At 37.3% G+C, this 23,010-nt stretch overlaps 1 protein-coding gene across 5 annotated transcripts in view; it reads right to left on the bottom strand.

Annotated features, from left to right (window-relative positions):
* PCDH9 (protocadherin 9) overlaps nt 1-23,010 on the bottom strand; it is a 708,470-nt gene that overhangs the window by 386,050 nt on the left and 299,410 nt on the right. For 2 of the 5 annotated variants that reach the window (XM_074859536.1, XM_074859538.1), the window contains exon 3: nt 12,277-12,342. The exons of the other annotated variants lie outside the window; for them this stretch is intronic. In XM_074859536.1, the coding sequence (XP_074715637.1) occupies nt 12,277-12,342 (66 nt within the window). The remainder of the gene's footprint in view (nt 1-12,276; nt 12,343-23,010) is intronic. 5 annotated transcript variants of the gene reach the window in all.

Genomic DNA, 23,010 nt, shown 5'->3' with positions numbered 1-23,010 from the left:
TAGATGTCACTTTGGCATGCAATCAGAGATGTCGATTTCTAACCACTGCAGCTGCCTAGGCTCTGGTTAACCTCTCATTGATTTCCCCAAACAGGATTTCATCTAAAGCACCAAATTAAAAACTGAGACTGAGGGCCAGTTCTGTAAATTGAAAAGTGTACAAATGAATTTCTAGCAAATATACTTGGCAGCTTTCATCTTTGTAAAACCTCTGATTCTGAACCTAACAAAAGTTGGTAGAGGTCAGGTTGTTTTTTGGGAGGAGGGGAAACAGAATGAGTATGAAGCAAAATGTAATGCTTTATTTTACTCTATGTTAAGGAAGTATTTAGTGAGTGAAGGGTAGTTAATAATGGATTTACTATTTCTGACAATGGAATGGTATAATGAAAAGAAAAGCACCGTAGTGATCATCTGGAGAAAAAAACAAAACAAAACAAAACAAACCCCCGTCTTGTAATAAATCCCTGTGATCTGCAGTACATTGTCATGCTGAAGAACATGCAGTAACAGACATTTCACTTTGTGCTGTTTCCTGATTGTTACATTCACCTACCCAAGCGTATATACCCAATCTTCTAAAGGAAGGTCCAGGATGTGAGGGTTTACAGTACTGCAATATATAAGAAATATGACAGCTCAAAACAGCACTGTATTAAACCCAGAAAATTGACTTAAAAGAATCAGTACTGTTGAAACTTTTCAGGATAAAATACTTTCCATTCCTTTCCTACAAAGATCACTGACTGCTTATCCACTCTATCCCTATCTGTGAAGCCATATTAATGCTAAACCAGAGACAATTAATCTGATACATCATGCATGCAAAAAATGCAAACCTCTTTCTTATTCATATTTTGGATCCTCAGAGGCTACTAAATTCACTGCATGTTTGATTGTACTCTGCTCAAATCAGGTGAATCATCACAAATGAGGAAAACTTTTTAGAGCTATTAAGTAATGTCTCTGTATCCCACCCTGATGAAGGGAATAGTAACAAAGCTTTTACCCAGAACAGACTAAATTTCTACAGATAAGAGGAATCACCAGCACATACTTGGCCAACTTCCAGTTAATCCAAATAGAATGGGTAAAATCCAGAAGCATTATGAAGGTCAATGGCAACTGTCAGCTGACTTTAATCAGGATAAAGGTATCCTTATCTATGCTTCTTCAGTCATTGACAAAGATGGTGCTGAATTACGTTTTATGTATCACTTCTGTTTATCCCCACAAGACACTCTTGCTAGCCTATACTGACATTTCATGTCCTTATTCAATTTCTGCATTTGAAAGCTTATCAAATTCTGCCCTCAGTGACAACCATGTGAGCTGTTTTTTACAAGCTTACTGAGGACATAATCTGATGTCACATGGTGCAAAAAAGGTTGACAAAAATATTAGGCATGCATGCACCACTTCAATCTCTGTGAGCAGAGTTTTCCCAAGCGGCTTTAAAAATTCACTGGATAGGATTAAACAACAAAAAAATCCCAAACAAACAAAAACCCCAAAACAAAACAAATCAAACCTAGGATGAACTTGAAGGTTGTGTTTCAATTCTAGGCTCAGACACCTAAAGTTAGGCATCGACAATATTGGTGTTTTAAGCTCCAGTTACAGGTAGTGAAGTACTAAGACTTCATTCAGTTGTCTAAACATGGGGTCTGCTAACATTTGAGATACTATAAAGTATACTGCATGCTCTCTAATACAGTCAAGTAATCCTTTAGAAGCATATAAAATAGGATACCTAAGAAACATCATCTCAGGTAAACACCAACAGGAAAAAAAAAATATTTTTGTGACACTATAGTCTTCAATCAAAGGAAATGCACACACACACACCCCCAAAAAAGAGTAAAATTGATATTATTGTGAATCACGCTTGTACCCTTTTTTTATCTTACTTTATCTTTGCATTTAACACTAGGTCATAAAACCTTTAAATTATGGAACACACTGTTCTTTTTAACTCTCTTCTCCTCCAAGGAAAAATGCAACTGAAATAATTTCCTTCAGTACGGAAAGTAAATTTATTTTAATAGGTATAGTACAGATGAAGAAAACTTGTGAAGAACTGTTCTCATGCATACTTCTTCAACTCTCCCACCTACAATGATAATTATTGGTTTAAGAAAACAAAATAGCATAAACAATGGTATACAAACAGGAATGTCCAAGAGACTTCTCATACAGATACATTATCAAACAAAACCACTGGGACAACCTTTGTGGCATCCTTCTTCCCAATCTTAGTAACATAAAATAATAGATATATCATCCTTAAAATATTCAGATACAAGAAAATGATTTTTTTCCCCCAAAGAAAAACAGCTTTTAAACAAAATAAATCTGTGGGAGTATATAAAAATATGTTTTTTTGATAGTAGAATTCAGTACTTCAGTTCAAATGTGTTTATAATACTATATGCTGATGATTTTTAAAATTTATTTTATGTATGCTTATAGTTCTGGAAGAAAAGAACATGAAAGTTGTACCTGTAACTCCTGTGTTTTGAATCCCTATACAGGACCAGACATTCCAAAACATTTCAACACCTTCTTTACAAAGAAGAGTAAACCATCACCATCAAATTGGCCAGGCATACGTACGACTGCTTTCTGTTTCACACTTCAATGATGTACAAAAAAAACAAAAACACATTGTACCATTTGAAAAATCAGACTGAAAGATAAGAGTGCCAGAAAAGCATGTAGGAGATAAAAAGCTGAAGACAATACTCCCAAACAAAAAGGTAATTATTCAGTACTTTAAGAAGTTTTTTACATTCTCCTCTTTCTCTTGCTGTGCACAAACACATAACAAAATACACAGTGTCTGTTCTCTTCACAAACTTGCATACAGTATTTAAGCACAGACACTAAATATATGCACAGATATTTAGTATGTACACATTAAATATATATATAAAAATATTCCTATGTCATCGTATATTTAATAAAGTGAGGCAAGACCCAGCCTTGCAGAGAAGCTTGCTAATGTAGTGAAAGGGGCTTTAAACACCGTGAGATGGTGGACAAAAGATCTAAGGGGAAGGATAGGACAAAGTGAGAAAGGAGCAAGCACGATGCACGAGGAATGTCCCCTGTGAACAGAGCACAGCTGAGGGGCTCACCTCAAGTGCCTGTACAAAACCACATGCAGAGTGGAAAACAACTCACAGAGAACCCAGCTCCTCAGGACAAGTGAGGAGGAGAGGTTGGACTCTATGGAAAAGGGCAGTTTGAATTCATGGAGCTTTGCATTGGAGCAGGTGACCAGCCAGTCCAGAGCTGATGGGTCAAGGTGAGGGTAGGTGCAGTGATGAGTGTCTGATAAAGACTGATTGATCAAGAAGAGGAAATGAAGCCTCCTTTAGAAAACTGGGGGAAGCCTCACAATCACAAGGCTGGTTTCTCAGGAGGGATTTGAATAACCCAAACATCTTCTGAGAGGGCAAAATGTTGGATCACAAAAATTTCTAGATATTTCTGACAAGCACCAAGAACTGTTCTTTTGATACAGGTGTACAGGTGGCTGACAAACAGACCACAGGAGACACTCAGTTGGATCTATTACTCAAAAAAAAAAAAAAAAAAAAAAGGGGGAACCTACACTTTAGAAAAGCAGATTTAAACTTGCTCAGGGATCTGCTTGGTGAGGGCTAATGGGAGACTGTCCTGGAAGGTAAAGGACCTCAAGAGAGCTGGTTGATCATCAATGACAACTTCCTCAAAGCACAGGAAAATTCCAGTGTCACACCCAGAAAGTCGAACAAGCACAGCATAAGGCCATCGTGAATAGTGGGGAAATCCTGACTGAACTTAGCTGAATTATAAAAGCGAGTACCCTCTTGGAGCTGATACTAGTGAGGACTGTGAAGCATAAAAAGAAAGTTATCCTATCAGGAAAAGGAGGACAAAGGAAAATGTGAGGCCACCACTCAAAGTGGTAGGGAATCTAGCAGCAAAGGATGAACAAAAATCTGAGGTACTAGATGCCTTCTTTGCCTCAGCTTCTACTGGTAAAGACTGCCTCAAGCCTCCCAGGTCCTTTGAGCCTGTGTCAGGAGCTGGGAGACTCATGAATTACCCACAGTAAAAGATCAATGTAGAAACCAATGAAGTAAACCGGACATAGGACAAGATGGGATGCCTCCAACAGTGCCAAGGAAGCCAGACAATGACCTTGCAAAGCCACTGTCTATGGTCTTACAAAGGTCTGGGTGATCGGGGTAGGTTTCTTATGACTGGAAGAATTGTGCATTTTCAAAGAGAAGGAGGAGAATAATGGGGGAACTGCAGGCCAGTCAGCCTAGTCTCACTACTCAACAAATCCTCCTGGAAGCCACATCCAGGCATGTACAGTAGGAAGAGAAGACTGGAAACAGCCTACATGCGTTTACCAATGGCAGAGTGTGCTTGACCAGCCTGACTGGCTTCTGTGATGAGATGGCTGCCTTGATGAAAAAGGGGTACCTTGATATTAGCAATGCTTTTTTTTGTCCATACTAACAACTTGATGAAAAGAGGGTTTGGATGGGTGGACTACCAGGTGCCTGGAAAAATTGCTTGGACTGCCAGGTTCAAAGGGCTGTGATCAGAGGTGTACAGTCCAATGGGCAGCTGGTTAATAGGGGTAGATAATGGGGCCAATGCTGCCTTTGCATCTGATGTCTTGGCTAATAAGCTGGATCATGAGGCAGAAGACATCCTCTGCAAGTGCACAGATGACACCAAGCTGGAGGCAAGTGCTCTGCATGCTGGAAGGCCGGGCTCCTATTCAGAGGGAGCTTGGCAGGCTGGATAAATGGGCAACAGGTGCCTCAAGAAGTGCAGCAATGGTGAACATGGAGTTCTGCCCCAGGAGGAAATAACCCCATGCAGCAATGCAGGCTGGGGACCAACTAGATAGAAATCAGCTTTGCAGCAAAACACCTGTTGGTCCTGGTGCACAACCATTCCAGCATGAGTCAGCAGTGTGTCCTTAAACAAAAGACAAACTACATCAGTTAAAATGTAAGCTCAGGGAGGCAATTCTTCCTTTCTGTTCAGCATGTTGATCTCTTTTCCCAAGTAGTAAGCGATAAGACAAGAGCAAATGGCCTCAAGTTGTGCCAGAGGCCGTTTAGATTGGATATTAGGAAAAATTTCTTCACTGCAAGGGTTATCAAGGATTGGAACAGGCTGCCCAGGGAAGTGGTTGAGTCATCATTCCTGGAGGTATTTAAAAGACGTGTAGATGTGGTGCTTATGGACATGGCACTTAGGGACACTGCTGGCTTGGCAGTGTTGGGTTTATGGTTGAACTCTATGATCTTAAAGGTGTTTTCCAACCTAAATGATTCTATGATTCTATGAATGAAACTGCATGTGTTCAGTTTTGAGTTCTCCAGTACAGGAAAAACACTGAAGTAAGACCAGCAAATGGTTGCCAAGTTGGTCAGGAGGCTGGAGAGTATAAAGAAGGCCTCCGAGAGCTGCATGTGCTAACCCTCAAGATGTGAAAGTTACTGCAGTTTTACCCACTTAACGGGAGGGCCTGGAGAGTATGGAGCCAGACTCTTTTTGCACAGTTGTAGGATGAGAAGCAAGAAAATTCTAGTTTGATATGAAGGAAAAAATTTTCAGAAGGATGATCAGACCCTGGAACAGGATGCCCAGGGAGGCCGTGAAAAGCCTTAGAGATAGCCTTGAAGAAATTTAAAACTTAATTGGGCCAGGCCCTGACAACCTGATCTAAACTAGCCCTCTTTGGGTAGGACGTAGTATCAAATGACCTCTGAAGGTCCATTCCAACTTAAATTACTCCATGATAATAGAACAGTTCTCCATGCATATAGCAAGACTATTAAGAATAATCACATGCCTAGCCTTAATATATTTAGTAGTTTTCATTTTTATATAATATTTCAATGGATAATATTTTTTTTTCTGTGAAATACACAGAAAAGCTAATCATACATCAAAGCTAGTCTGTTTAAACATTACACATTTTAACATTACAAATATTTTTAACTACTTAAAGTGTTCTGATGATGCTATTAGAAATAGTATCAGATAAATAATCTGACAGAGACAGTAAGAAATTAGTTTATGTTGTAATATCAAAAAAATGCACTACTTTGTGTATGAGCTTCACCTCCACAAAAAAAACCCAAACAAAATTTCTGCCTCTGCTGTCACTTGTATTGGTTTCATTAAGGTCACACAGAAAGTACAGCTAGTGGCTTCAGATCATTCTTTCAGGGTAGAGGGTGATCAAGTCAGAGGCAAATCTATTTACAGGAAATACCTGACAACCCAAATTAACCTAGTGTATCTTATAAAGGGATCATTGAGTCACAGAAAGTTTATGGAATTTTGAGAAAGAGGTAAAAGTTCAAGAAACTTGAGTCAAACCCATATTTCACTCTCTTCCTTCAGAGTGGAAATCCTCGAGTGAAGGATATTTTCAGAACACAGATTGGGAAACCACAATAAAATTTGATTGCAAGGATGTTTTTTCTAATTGTGGTTATGACATTTAAATTAACACCAACTGTTTGATTACTCAACTCTTTTCCTCCTCCATGATGGATAAATATTTAATGAGAATAATCTCCACTGTGATTTTGAACTGTGTAAAGAAGTCAATTTCTCCTCTATTTTTTCTCAGGTCCCTAAGAAACCAGGTATAATCTGAGGAGTTACAGAATAACTATCTTTCCTCCAAATCTCTTTATAAGTATTCACCAGAAAGCTAATATTTATTTAGATATACCTAAAGGAACTTTGCTATCCCAGGAGAAATCCTGTTGAACTTTACACAGGGCAACCATATTTAGAGTCACAAACAGTACAGAAAAAGTGCAATTTTTGACTTTAGCTAGGTTCTCAGTCATAGTTAGAGATGTAATCGCTCAAAGCCTCAGTCTGCCTGACTCAGATGTACTGATAACACCTCGTTATCAGTAGCACTGGAAGGAACACGTGAGGCTCCTTTTAAAACCAGATATGAGGAAATCCACACAGGGGACTATTACATTATTTCTGCTAAGAAAATATGCCTCAAAAATATCTCAAGAAATCCAGCTGCCAATTAAATTATTAGTAACCTATGACTTCTCTTTCATTGTATATTTAATTACCATATATTGTGTCATGAAGAGAAGCTGGAGGTAGAAGAATGCTATTAAAACTATATAACCCTTCTGGTGTAGGAACTAGAGTAGATCCCCAACAGAGAGGGGGGAAAAAACCTACCAAAACTTTTTAAAATGTTTTAAAATATTAAAATATTACTTAAATATAAAAATTCATGACTGACTTTTCTCTTATATACTATATACAGAGAGACAGAGAGATATAGGATAAAGGACCTTCCTATTACTTTATTCACAAAGAATGGAAACATTGTATGGTTTAAGAAAGAAAGAAAATCAGGAATACATTGAAGTACTGTCAGACAGCAGCATCCTGCTTCTACTGGCAGATTCCTAGCAAATGTCTTCATCCAGAGACAAAAAGATACACTCTTTATACAAGATTATGATTTGCACTAGATACCAAAACAAGGGTGAGAGAGAACGTCTAGATTTACATTCTCATATGATCCATTAGACCTGTCATAACAATGCTTAGACAGATACTAGAATACTTTAACATCACAAGTGAAAAGAGCAGGCGAAGAGAATAATACATAAGAGCAGTCTGGAGGTACAGTTCTTGATGAGGACAGAGAGACTTGGCCTAACCATTCCATTAATACATCATATATACTCCAAATTTTCTATGCATAACACACTCTTAACATACTAAAATGTAGGTGAACTAGTTCATTAAAGTATTGGAATATTGTATAACAAAACAAGAATGGATCTATCTTTACTCCATTAGGGTAGTTGGTTTTCCATATGCCACTTCATGTGCTTCTGCTGTGCATCTGTCTCACAGAAAACATTAGATGGTTAGATTCACTATCAATTACAGGCTGGAACAAGTTTGATTTCAATTACAGCAGGAGAGGAAAACAGCTGGGATCCCTAAGGGGAGGTGCAGGCACTAAGGGGGTGAATCAAAAATCAGAATGGTACATTGCATGTTACTAATTAGGGAGAAAAATGAAGTCAAGATATATATGTAAACATTTATTTTTATATAAAGCTGGGGTTGCTCAGTTTCATTTCATACACATTTGAGATAGGAGTGTAGTACCTCATTGGCCAGCATCTATTTTAATTAATTTGAAAGAGCTGCTTCACAGGTAATTCTAATGACATTTCTAAACTAAAAATCAGCTTACTTTTGAAAACAAAGTCGTAATAAAATCTAATTACAAAGAAGATCAGTGTTTGTCCACTATCCCTGAATTACATCCAAGTTAAGAGGCTTCTTTTACCAGCTAATGGGCACAGAGAGTTATGATCAAAACAAAATACAAATTGTGAAAACTTCTGCCAGGGTTAATAACAATACCTGTACATGCAGAGTCCAAAAAATAAAATGTACAGAGCATTCCTCTTCTCAGAATCCTGACTCAAGCAACTATCAAGCAACTATTACCATCTACCTTGAACAGCAGAGAAAAAGTTACTTTTTTTTTTTTTTTTTTTTACAGGGAAAAAAATATTCCTGCATGATCTACTGTTTGGAAACCAAGTCATTTATATGGAACATACTCAAATGAGATATTTGAATTGTCTCAGATTCTTCCCTTTAACCTTCACCTATTTTCTACAGCTCTGCATCTCTTTCCTCTCTTGAAGAGAGATTCTGTTACTTTAGGAAAAACTCAGCCATAAGCTTTATGCTCATAATATATCCTTCACAAATCTGCCTCCTGCTTTTGACTATCCCATGCAGTTTTTCTCCCTCTTATACACACATAGTCCCAGATTTGTGTGTTCATGTGTTGCAGTTGGAGGGGGTGTTTCCACCCCAAAGAAACAGATGAATGTTATCAATGCCAAAGTACCATTATATTCCTAGAAGGGATAATTTTGATCACATGTCACAAGATAGTCTACCTAAAAGCATTTCTCAGATAAAAGGGACCATGACTACATCTGCCCATCTGCAAATAACAAAATTAACCTGGTATGAGATGGAAAACAAAGCTGCACTAGCTGAATGCTATCATATAATTGTTGCTGACTTCACACTTCTGTAACACATTTGGTTTGTGAGACCAGAGTGATAGAAACCTCAATGACAACTGTTAGTTGGTCTTGCATCTGGATGATAATCAAGGAGATTGGCCTGAGGCTACGTGACTAGTGAGGCCACATGGCTTACTAGCTTGGCTTATAGTAGTTTACACCAAGAACATGATTTATAAAGCAATAAACAATTAAGACAATAACTTCTCATAAGTGGACACATCCATGGGCATCCAACATCACATAGAAGGCTGAGCCTGAACCATGCACACAAGACTCTGGCTGACAACCATCTTGCACAGTTGGAGTGAGCATCCTGTACTCCCGGTCTATGTGTGTGTGTGCGTGGTGTGTGTGTTGTAGAATAGTTTTCTTAAAAGACAAACTGCTATCCACACGCTACCATCCCTCCCACATGCTAAATACATTTTAGATTATTCACACTGAGTGTTGTGTTTCAATTCCCGCATCCATCCCGCCCCAGCCCAGTTCCCCCACAAAATTGTGCTGTCTGAACTGCTGCTTAATCAGGTACATCAGACACTTACTTACCTAAGAAATTCTGCTTCTAATCTTAGGTCCAGCTACCACCAACATACAAGGCAATGACTAAAATGTAACTTCAAGAAATAGAAAATCCATTAGGTCTGAAACTTGGTTTAAGAGGGCTTTTTAGATTCTATTACATACAATGTTAAGGGAGATTTGCTTTGTCAAGAATCCGTTAGAAAGAGACTATGTAATTGCTGTTTAGACGAGCAAAGTACTCACAGGTAATTCGACTGGTTTTTTAAAAAGCAAGAATACAATACTTCTTTATTCATATGCAAAATGTGCAGTCATTCACTCTACAGACCTTCAACATTACTTAAGTTATTGCTCAGATTGTGAAGATTTATCAATATTAAAATGATAAAAATATATTAAAATACTTAAAATGCTTTCCATAAGTAAAGGGTTGGAGGATTTTTTCAAGGCCTGACATACACATGGATGGAAAAGAAGCTTGAATTAAAGTGATTGGTCAGGCTGCTGTTGTCAGATAGGACAAAAAGCCGGAAGTATTCCATGCCCAATATCAGCTGCTAGAGAAAAGGGAATAAATTTTCACATTTTTTGAAACATTGAACAAGAATGGGAAATAGTTTACCAATTTGTTTAACTCTTCTGTAGTATTGAACCTAGCTGAAAAGATTTGTCTGACAAAGAGCAACAATGCTTAGAGAAAGGTTGAGAGAATTCCATAAAATCTTCCAGAAATTAGCTTAAAAGTTTGTAACTTTCTTCCTGTTTAGTCACTTTAGAACTTACTTCCAAGTAATTAACATCCAACTTCGGTGAAAAAGATTTCCCTAACACCTGTAACACTTGAAAGAACAGCTTTTACAATGTAATGTATAGAATACCTTCCCTCAAAAAAGTGGACTCAACCATGAAACATTACAATATATAGTTCTTAGAGCTTTAAATAAAACAGTACATCAGGACTCTATTTTGTATTTAATATCCAATCAAATAAAATATTAGTGACAGTTTCTGATAAAACATTACATTCTACTACTCATACAAAAAAAAAGACATCCCAAAACCGAGCTAAGAGCTTAAGTGCATATTCACTCTCATATGGTACTCCACTGCCTGAATCCACCTCAGTGTGGTCTAACCATTCTCCATTGCCTTAATAAGAATTTATACACATCTATAGCCACCTAAATTTCTAGTATCTGGAGCTGAATAGAATAGAATAGAACAGAATATTTCAGTTGAAAGGGACCTGCAATGATCCAACTGTGAATTCCATTTATTATTATGTTCACTTTAAATTACATTGTCCAGTGTATAATGGCTCTTTTTCATTCAGAATTTTCTTCAGAATTCTTGTGTGACTTAATTAATATATAACCACAGCATTGTCTATTATTAGAGAGGAGATAGATGATAGATATTTAGATTCATGTATCTATATCAATTTTATAGTACACTAATAGAAATTCAACAAAGTTTATTCAGAATATTTTACACTAAAAAATAAAAGCAATTCCCTTATCTCTGAAATACCTATACTGAGACTAAAATAGCCTAGTATTAAGTCTAAAAAGTCAAATACCCAGTAGTAGTTAGAAAATATAGTTTTAAATTTAATGTCTGATATTAGAAATTCCAGTTTCCAGGAAATTTTCTTCTTTTGATGTAACTTAAATCAAGTGCCACAGAATGCTTCCTTTTGGGGAAAGAGGCCTATATTATAAAGGAAATGACTTCTTACTGTAATCTTGTAGTTTGAATAGTTGAACAAACATAATTAAATGTATCATAAGATGCAACTAAATTTAAATTGCATTTATTACTTTTAACCTTTAAAACAGTTGGAAGTTCTGAACTTCTACATGGAGTTTTCTGGTATTAATTTTGGAGACACTTTCTTTAAAAAGCACAGATAGTGGACAGATACTACAGTCCTTTATTTCACACAAAAAACCCAGCATGGGAACTGACAGACTAGACTGGAGTTCTGCACAGAGAAGAAACTGCATCTAAATAGACCATGGCTCCTCCTTATTGCAGAGCTTTAGATATCAAAGCATTTGAACCCTGTTTCATATCTGATTACTGCCTCTGAAAGTGGAGGACTGACAGCATCTGCCAGACTCATTTTCTCAGAAGTCCACATGGTGCTCAAAAGGAGACTGTTATTTTCCTTGGCTTACTGGGTTGGAGTCCAGAGCAAGCGCTAAACAAGACTAACAAGAGGATACCTGGAGAAAGATACTATTCCGTACCTTTCAGGCCCAGCTGTGAACCATGAATTGCTCTGATGGGCAATAGCTAACCACTTACTTGTCTGAGTGAAGGTAAGAGAAAAGGTCTTATTATAACCTTCAGGTGAGCAATTCTCTCTTCCCCCTATCAGATGATACCACACAGTTTTAGTTCACTACAGGCATTACTTCAACTTCACACCAGTGTGACAATATTGAAAAGAATGGAAACACACTTGCATAAATTTGAAGTAATGCACTTCTTACTAGCCCTGCAGGACTTTTGCCCATTGAATTCAGGACAACAGGGCACAAAATACCTATCTTAAAATTAAATGTTTATTTTATTTATTTCAGTGGATCTGATATCTTACCACCCATGGTTTGTCAGGTACCCAAATCTCCCACAAGTACTTCGGCATATCTCCAAAATTCAGTGCCTAAAAAGCAATAATATTTAAATAAAAAAGATGTGTCATTCTTACTATAGATCTTCAGATAACCCACCTCCCCAATGGCCCAACAGTGGTAATATAGAAACCAAAATGTGAGCAAATTTCTACTGAAGATAGATAAATAGCTCTTTATGAGGGTTCACAAACTTCAGAGGCCATTGCTTAGTGTTACCAAACATATGTGTGGTAACATTATAATGCTACATCAAACGTCAGTTTGGTTTCTGAAGGCTGGCTGTATAACATTTTGCTGCATCCAGGCAACAGATTTTCAGATGGGTTTTTATTGTTCTGTTTAGTGAACTACCAAGTAAAATTGCTGTCTCATAATAAGGAGAAACTTTTTTTTTTTAGTTTAATGCACTATTAAGCTTTTTATTAAGATATTATTAATCAACCCTGAGACTCTAAAAAGCAAAACCAGCAGATCTTTAAAACTGCAATTAAAGCTGTGTTTAATGTGGGAGCATTAATGGATGTTCATGCTCTGTTACTAACTGCTGAATATAAATAGCACTATGTACTTCAAGTTCCCTCCTGAGTATAATATTCAGACACCCCAAAATATCATGTCTCCAAGGACTGGAATCATAAGGTCTCTCTGTGTATGTGACTGTAAGACAACTGTGGAGGGAAAGTTCAGAGGGTTACCAAGTTTGCAGAACCTTCAAAACTGCTTATTCCTAGAGGAACTGAATGAATTAGTTATCCAACCTGACAGCAGAATAGTACCACAATAATTCTGAACAATCTAAACCAGAGCAACACATGCATCTGGAGGGACAGTCAGAAACTCAGGTATCAACCGAGCACCAGGCCTTTGTACTGTTCTATTTTACTTGAGAAAATAAATCTTCCCAGAGAGAGAACATTACATTAAGAGTAAAATTTCTGGAAAATCAGACAATTTCAAATCCATTCTCTGTAGAGTAATATGCCCAAACTGCAAACAAGCACTCTGTGCACCATATTCAGAAAGGACATTAGTATTCCGTACAGAATGGTTTATCCACTCCTTTACCATTTTATAGTGATCAAAATCCTCAGGAAACTTTACATCAAATAGTACTTTTACTCACAATGGAAAACACATGTCTCTTCCAAAGTACTTCCAAAGTACTCCCAACAGATACCTCAGATATCTCACACAAACTCTGTGTTGTTGGAGAATTATATCACAGTTCTGAAAGCTTTTTCAAGAAGTCCCCTTGAAAGCAGAAAGTCATCTTAAGTATTTTATCTACTGAAAATATTCTCCTTTGATATCTGAAGTCACATTTCCAGCTAACTTCAGGAAGTCCCTTCTTTCTCATCTAAAATTTCATTGAAAAAACAAAAAAACAAAAACGCTTTACATATGCAGAATTGTTATTATTTCGTCTTACACTCTGAATGAAAAGGCACTTACACAATCCATGGAGATTAATAAGTATAGCTTAACAGAAAGGTAAAAGACACTGAGAATGCCTCATTTTAAAATCTGCCTTTATCTCCTCTGATATTTTACATATGATTGTTTTCCTCATTTACATGAGTACAAATGAAGAGCAATTCACCCAAAGGCAACAAATTAAACTGGTAAAAAAGCAAAGAAGGAGTCCCTATGGATCAAGCTCTCTTTTTAGAATGTATATTGCACAGTTTTATCTACTTTGATAAAGTGATGAGTTTTTGAAGGCAGACTCCATATTGCTAAATACCTTCTTACTTGTTAGAAAGTCACCTTTACAGAAATAAGTCACCTTTGCAGAAATAATAAGTATTGTTTCCTGAAGATAATTGGAAAGGAATCACAAGAGTAATTTCAATAACAACAAATAATGAATGTTTCCCCCATCCCCTTTGCTAGTTGAAAGCTTAGGGACACCATCAAAATAAAACAGGAATGAGCAGGAATAAAATCTCATTCATATAACAATTGTAGATTGAAAAGACAAATGCACGGCATCACATTAAATACAATGTCTTTTTTCTACATAGCTACTTTCTCAAAAAGCAGACTACTGCTACATCAGAAGTGAAATATGTCCATCTCACTATCCCATGCTTTTGGGAATGGTTAAGATCATTATGTATTACAGGACCAGCAAAGAGAACCAGGGAAGCAACAGCTTTGCAACAGCTTTATCTGTCTCCCCAGCCTTCTACAGTTTCCCTGTGTCCACCAGCACATGGTAGAAAGCTGTAAGAAAGTGGCCCTTGCTCTCAGTCCAACAACCAGTAGCAATTCCGACTGGAATTAAACTTGGACCCAAGTAAATTACAGATAGAAGCTGAGGGAAAAAAGGGTTTGATATGTGGGGTGGAGGGGAGAAAAAAAGTAGCTGTAAGGTACAAGTAATATGAAATGTATTTTTAAGTATTACAAAGAATGGTTTGAAGTTCTAACAGGAGATGAGTCCCTTGTCCCCGAGGTCAGTGTAGAAAGTATTCTCATCAGTTGGTGACCTAAATTCATGCTTCCTGAAATGGCTCATGACTACCATACATTTAAAATTCAGGGTTGGATTCAGGAGCTTCTTCCCCAAAAGGTGTTCAAAAGTCAACATAATTTAAGGAATAATAAAACACGCAAGATTTGTTTCTGTAAAACTTAGTACAGTTTTATCTTTTTCTTTCCAACTGTTCCTCTATTTCATGAGCTGACATCAGCAAAATCCTTCAACCAAAATGCACACTGGCTTTTTATTTCATTTATCATCTAACATTTACAAACAAAAATGTTGTGGGAATATCTTGAGCTAAACAGTTTGGATGGAGGAGGAAATGACAAAGTCAGCATCATAGATGAGATTGCAGTCCAACAGCAAGGAAGATAACACAGAAAAAACTTGCCAATTGCTTTTTCCCAATAAAATGAATAGATAGAACCACAGACCTCTAAGAGTAATGAAAACAACCTACTGTGTCATCATTTTATGCAAGAAAGGGAGAGAGAAGATTAGCCTAAAACTCCTACAATAATATGGATTTTTTCAGCTGACAAAAGCAATACTATATAAAATCTTTTCTGTGCTTTTTTCTAATTACCTTCTATCCTTTAATGAACAAGAAAGCACTTGATCTTGAAAGTCCTTGTGCAGTCAAAACTCCCACTAAAATTAATGGGATGTTTTTTCCAGCCTAAGAGCTCTGAGATCAGTCCTCAAACTTAGCTCTTTCTAAGCTTCTTCCATTAATCAAACTTCTTAGTTTTTCCCTCTCGTTTTCTGCTAGGATCATATATTTTAAAAAACAGACATCAGAAATCATATCCTTGCCTGAGGAAGAAAGTCTGCTGTACTTTGTTATTCTCAAAAGTTTTGCTCAATTTTGCAAATAAAACCCCAGTTGTGAAGAACCTTGTTAACCTGGACACCAAATACTTAATTTTGGTCTCTTCAAATAGTTCATACAGATGTTGTCGCACAGTGCCTGTGGAAGCTAAGCTGTCTGAATTACACAGCTGAAATGTGTGTACACGAACTTTCTAATTCAGACAAACCTCTCTGAAACTAAAAGACTGAAACATAAGGGACTCTGAACAGTGTTGTCTCTCACTCCTAGCAAATAAGGAGTTAATGGACTGAGGTTCAATGCCCATTTCTCCCATCAATCCTCACACAATCTGCAACATATGTCTGTCATTTCAGTGCCTAAAAGGAATAAAATTAAATTCTGATTTGTATGCCTCAAGAAATCACTCTGATTTTCAGAGTGTTGGTCACTCATTTCAGGAAAGTGACAATTCTTACACAGCTTGAAAAAAAACCACCACCACCACACCAAAACCTAGCAAGGAATTTCTGTATTCAAAAGATTTTACTGTCTTTTTGACTGTAATACAGTAGCATCGTTACCCAACCATAATTCTTAATTTTCTCCCACTGAAATAGTATAGGAGGCTCTTGCACAGAAGTAAAAATAAAATACACTGTAACCTGTCAAATCAGGTAGTACTAACAACAGTGTCCTAAGAAAAACTATGAGACTTGTTTATGACTGATCATTAATAGGCCTTAGCAAGGATAATTTCCTTTGTTCATTTTTACACTTCAACAGCAGAGTAGTGTATATATACAAGAGAACAGACAGGACAGCACAGCATTTAATTGCTCATTTAGAGAGCCTGTGAGAGGCTGTATGACACTGGCATACAGTCTAGAAATGATACAGTTCTGCATGTTTTCTTACATAAGATTATACCTTCATGTGAAGATACTGTAATATCTGTGAAGACTCTAACATTGCCTTCATTTATGAAGAATTCAAGCATAATGAACTATTGATCTTTTAATTACAATGAAGAAGTAAAAGATCCAGCAGGTGACAGAAAGAAAGAGAAATAAGGATGATGGACTGATCTGCACTTTGACACATTAACACACACACACAAAATACCTCCACAATAAACATTCAGTTGAAGAAGCAGCACCAGATAAGTCCTTGCCAACTTACTGGGTTCTCTTCTGTGCCAGCTGGCATGGTTTAAATTGCCTTCAGCATTCTTTTGCCTACAGTTTGCCTTTATTTTTAAATGCTGTAATTTACAGGAATTGAAAACACACAGAAAAATATTAAATAAATAATACCTACTGGTGATGGTTGCTCATCATGGAAGAGGAAAAAACCACCAGAAAGTAAAAGCAGCAACTACATCAGTTACAGAGAAAAGCATTTTTTCTTGTTTTCAAAACCAAAACCAACAAAAAACCCACATAGGCTGTCACTTTCTAAGGATGAAGTAAAACCTTAAAAGGCAAATTGTAATGTATTAAAAAGAATGAAAGCAAGAATATAATGTCAGTGTTAGAACTGAAAGGTTCACAAGACATGCAATTATTTTCCTGTGTGAGCAATTAAGTATGTTTTTAGAAAGACAAATGAACATTTTGTTAGATAAAGAAACCAAGTACATTTTTCAACTTTTTTTTTTTTTTTTAAAAAAAGACCCTACTCTAGAATCTATCTGGTGTTAGCAGTGAATACACAACACAGACAATCGAGTAAGAGAAATCTCTTTGAGCTCACAGAGAAATTCTACCCCATCAGAAGAAAGAAAAAAAGAGACTTCATAATTCAATTTCAGTTCTCAAAGCATGTGCATTCCCCCATGCAATCTCTGTGCTTGCAACATAATACTCTACGCTATCAATATTTTACTGTTAGAGTCATGCCTACTAGTTACCATAGCCTCATGGACTTATATTCCCTGCTTTTGTCCCACCTCCTTTGAGTTAAGGAGGTAAATAAGTCTCTGGTACTTGACTAGTAACTGTTAAAATGAGATGTAAAGAGGAACTAACACTGCAAAGACAGTGCAAGCATAACAGCAAGATCACCTTTCATATTCTACAATGAATTCATTGCTCTATTTGTTTATTGTCTATGTAATGTCTAATTAACGCTGATCTCCCGATGTAAGACCATTTGACAGGTATAAAATTTTATCACATGTAAGGTACTGAATATATAATTTCTACAGAAGACTGCTTATTCTGAACACAGACATCTAGATGCAATCCACACAAAAGGACAACATAATTCAATTATTAACTAAAAACCTCTTGGTATTTCTAGCACAGTGCAATTCTTTATGGCTGAAATGGATCTGGACTGACTGTTAATGATGACAGTTTATAACTGGTTTCACAGAATCACAGAATCACAGAATCAACTAGGTTGGAAAGGGCCTTGAAGATCATCTAGTCCAACCATTAACCTAACACTGACAGATCCCATCTATACCATATCTCTCAGCGCTATGTCGACCCTACTCTTAAACACCTCCAGGGATGGGGACTCCACCACCTCCCTGGGCAATCCATTCCACTGCCTAATAACCCATTATGTAAAGAAATACTTCCTGACATCTAGTCTAAACCTTCCCTGGCGCAACTTGAGGCCATTGCCTCTTGTTCTATCGCTTATTACTTGGTTAAAGAGGCTCATCCCCAGCTCTCTGCAACCTCCCTTCAGGTAGTTGTAGAGGGCGATGAGGTCTCCCCTCAGCCTCCTCCTCTCCAGACTAAACAGCCCCAGTTCCCTCAGCCGCTCCTCGTACGACATGTGCTCCAGACCCTTCACCAGCTTCGTTACCCTTCTTTGGACACGCTCGAGTAATTCAATGTCCTTTTTGTAGTGAGGGGCCAAAAACTGAACACAGTAATCGAGGTGCGGCCTCACCAGTGCCGAGTACAGGGGTAAGATCCCTTCCCTGTCCCTGCTGGCCATGCTATTTCTAATACAAGCCAGGATGCCATTGGCCTTCTTGGCCACCTGGGCACACTGCTGGCTCATCTTCAGCCGGCTGTCAATCAACACCCCCAGGTCCCTCTCTGACTGGCAGCTCTCCAGCCACTCCTCCCCAAGCCTGTAGCACTGCTGGGGGTTGTTGTGGCCAAAGTGCAGCACCCAGCATTTGGCCTTATTGAAACTCCTACAGTTGGCCTTAGCCCATCGCTCCAGCCTGTCCAGATCTCTCTGCAGAGCCTCCCTACCCTCAAGCAGATCAACACTCCCACCCAACTTGGTGTCATCTGCAAACTTACTGAGGGTGCACTCGATCCCCTCGTCTAGATCATCAATAAAGATGTTAAACAGGAGTGGCCCCAAAACCGAGCCCTGGGGGACACCACTTGTGACCGGCTGCCAACTGGATTTAAGTCCATTCACCACAACTCTTTGGGCCCGGCCATCCAGACAGTTTTTTACCTAGCAAAGCGTGCGATCATCTAAGCCTCGAGCAGCCAGTTTTGCCAGGAGAATGCTGTGGGAAATGGTGTCAAAGGCCTTGCTAAAGTCAAGGTAAACTACATCCACAGCCTTTCCTTCATCCAATAAGCAGGTCACTCTGTCATAGAAGGAGATCAGTTTTGTCAAGCAGGACCTGCCTTTCATAAACCCATGCTGACTGGGCCTGATCCCCTGGGTGTCCTGCATGTGTTGTAAGATGGTACTCTGGATGAGCTGCTTCATCAGCTTCCCGGGTACCGAAGTCAAGCTGACAGGCCTGTATGGTTTCATCCATAAAAGATTATATTGTCATCCTGCAAATATCAAATTATTGTGGTTTTTTGCTTCTTCAATGTTGCCTGAAATTATGATCTCTGAAGTCTTTCATCCTCAACCCAGGGGCAAAGGAAAGACATGGTCATGTAAAACAAAGAATCGTGTCTGGTTGAGAAACAAATGACCACTATTTAGGCTTGTGTGGATTAGTCCTATGTGAAATAAATTGGTGGTTTCAATTTAGCTCAAAGTAGATGTGATTTATCTATGACAAAACACAAGTAGATTACTTATTGGTAACTGTAAGGTCAAAAAGATCAAAGATTCAAACCACTACTTGACCAACAGTGACTGCCTCTTTGCACTGCTGTTCATTGCACTGCACCTATTTTGTGGATACACTGCAACAAAAGTGGATGACAAAGGTCTATATACTACCTGTCATGACAGTGAAACTCTCTTCAGGTGAAACTACAGAAGGGTCAATTATATGAAAGCATAGCAACATCCGGGGGACAGATTGTTTCAGTAGCTGCAGCATTAAATTAGCAAACTCTGTGCAATGGGAAAAAGAAAAAAGACCACACTTTTGTACACTCCAGATATTTCTAAATGCTAAGTGACGGTATGCTTAAAAGAAAAAAAAAAAAAAAAAAAGAAAACAGAGAAAAAGAAAAGTGAAATAGAATCTCTCTGTAAAAGCAATAAAATCTCTCTCATTTTCTCTTTCTCTCAGAGGCAGCATATTATGTTGCAAAGGACAATCCTTTATACCTCAGAAGAGGACTCTAGTCTGGTGGGAAGGCTCTTAGTCATGCAAAGCTACATTATACTAAAATCCCAAAGGTAGATGTGATTCAGCTTTAAAATTGGCACTATGATTCAATGTACTATTTTTTTCTCAATTTAATGCTTTGACTCCAATCCTATGAATTCTATACACTCAAATCCATGCTGGGAATAAACATATACCCTGATACTTTCTGGTAATGATTTCCACAGGTAGCACAGCAATTGTCTGTTATGAAGTGAACAAATTATGAGGGGAGTAGCAGCATTGTGGCTAAGGAGGAGGGGTACAGTTAATTATTGTTGTCATTCAGAGAAAATAAGTGTAAACTTCTGACAACAGTCAGAAGAAAATCATAATGAGTTTATTGTGATCAGTTTATTTTTCTCAATATAAAGAATAGTGATAAAGTAATCCTAATGAAGACCATCAGGATAGCAAAGAAACATAACAATGCTTGAAAGAAACTTACCCTGATTACAATGCCTAGGATATGATTGACTGAGCCAACTGTTAGTAACTTTTCCCCTTCACAAAATGAAAAAAATATTTTGTCAAGATTTACATAAAGAACCTATAGTTACAGACAATCCTATCCAATTATTCATCTAACTTGTTTCTAGTAGGTCTAATCTTATTTTCTCTTCTGTCTGAATGTGACAAATTTTATCCCAGTTCTTACACTGATGTTAATATTAGAAGGAAAGGAAGGTATTGCACTGAGGTTTAACCCACTACATATTTAGTAATACAATTAATACAGCTGCTTGCCTAATCAGTCAAAGGCTGATTCATACCCTAAAAGATCTTAACTGATCTGTATTGATCCCATTGTCATCCATTATCTTCATATTAAGAAAAAAAGAAATTGCACCTTCCCTATTGTGCTTCTTCATAAACATGACTACCTTTTAAAATAATCAATATAGTCTTCAATCTCTTTTAAATTTTTCTAATTCTACAGGAGTCAAGCTTAAAGTGAAAACAGAAGTCAATAAAGAAATGTTGTCTTTGCAGTAATTTGGATAGCAAACATGTTCTACTCATGTTAAAGAGCAAGATAAAAAACATTTTCAACAAGAGAATGCCAAACTGAACTCAAAGGTCTAAAATCTTGGCTTGTTATACCATCCCATACTAATCCTGACATTGCCAGCAGTTGATTTGTATCAGTGAGTTTTACAATATAATGTAATTAGTAATAGTAATATTACCACAAATAGTATAAACAGACCTGCTCTACTGCCTTTAAATTAGTTTTGTAAGCATGTTAATAACATACCATCAAGCGTCAACACAAATCCTTGACAGCCTCTTGAAAAAAGATTATGCATGTCTAAGCAATTTTCTCATACACAGGTTTTCTTTAGAAAACATGTTGTCATTATTCCATTAGCTCAAAAGGGAATGTATGCATAAAAGAATCTCTGCTAAAGAAGCCTGACTACTAGCCAGGAAAGCATATGTTCAATAGTCTGTATTTACTGTTGGCTGGGATAGGGCTGTAGGTACCACAGCATCAAATTAATTTCTTCTTTAAAAGATGTCTAGCAGTGCAGTGAATGCTTTTCATTTTCAAAGGGGGAGCCCTTTGAATGGCACAAGCCCGCATTTTGACAGTATTTCAACAGGGACTGTTGGAATGAAAACAGAGTAGATTAACAGATGTGTAGGGTAGACAATTTACATCTGATCCAAAGTCTCTCAAGTCCACCCGAAATGGATAGTGTCCTAAATTAATCACCTTCCTGAAAACATTAAAAAAGAACATACACCCCCCAAAACCCCCACCAAAACCAAAACCAAAATTAAATTAATGTATTTTTGCTGCATATCCCACCATAATTTGAGGGTGTCCAACTCCCTACAGTCAAATACTACATTATTTGCAAAGGTAGAAACATGGTCTGTAACCCAGTTTTCCAACTTGTATTACACTGATCTGCTGTCTGGAAGTGCCACTCCTTTTACTATAGATAGAGGCCAGTGAAGGTGTTCAAACTTCAATGTCTGCCATTTTGCTGTCAAAAAGTTCAGCAAGAGGAATATTTATCATCATTGTTCAAAGATATTTTCCATACCATCAGACAGTTGGCTGATTTGATTCACTTTCCATTTTGTACAGAACTATTAGCTTAATAAGACATTCAGAATTCCAATAGGTATCCTTAACATTATGATATGATGCATATGAGATTAGAGAAAATTCTGTTTTGTCAGGTTAAATTATACAGAGATGGAAACCAGATTTTTCTCTAATCTCATTTTTTTAGAAACAGTGGAACCATTTTAACTCAGTGCTCTTCAAAAGTTTTTATGTCTATAGTCAATAGCTTTCATGGATATTTCAGTTCAAATTTTTACAATTTGGTTACTGCAAGCAAAGATATAATGGAAGTCTGGGTTCAGATTTTTGGGGGGTGTGGGTGTTGGGTAGTTGTTACTGTGGTGGTTTCTGGGATTTTCTTTGAAAGCAGACACAATATTAATTACGGCTATTATTGGTAGAAATTTATATTCACAGGCATTCTCACACACATTCTCTGAAGGAAATTTCATGTTACGTGACTGTATTCAATGTTTTCTGTTTCCACTTATCAATACCTTTACAATCATTTTACTGAAATCATAATCCTGAGTAACAAAACTCACCACTTCTGACTTTTAAATTTTACCTCTTGCTTGGGAAACCAGGAAAAGGGAAAAGATCGGTGAGCCATCCTAAACAGAATCCTTCCCTTGATCCTCAAATAAAGCTTTCTTGACCTTACATAGATGCATCAATTATCTGTTTCCACTTCTAGGGCTGAGTTGAAATTTTACTGCTGCTTGCCTTGTTTTGATTTCATTTAACATTTTTACATTTGAAGTGG

The sequence above is a fragment of the Strix uralensis genome, chromosome 2, assembly GCF_047716275.1.
Source record: "Strix uralensis isolate ZFMK-TIS-50842 chromosome 2, bStrUra1, whole genome shotgun sequence".
NCBI classification, from domain to species: domain Eukaryota; kingdom Metazoa; phylum Chordata; class Aves; order Strigiformes; family Strigidae; genus Strix; species Strix uralensis.
This window is presented reverse-complemented; position numbering and strand designations above follow the sequence as displayed.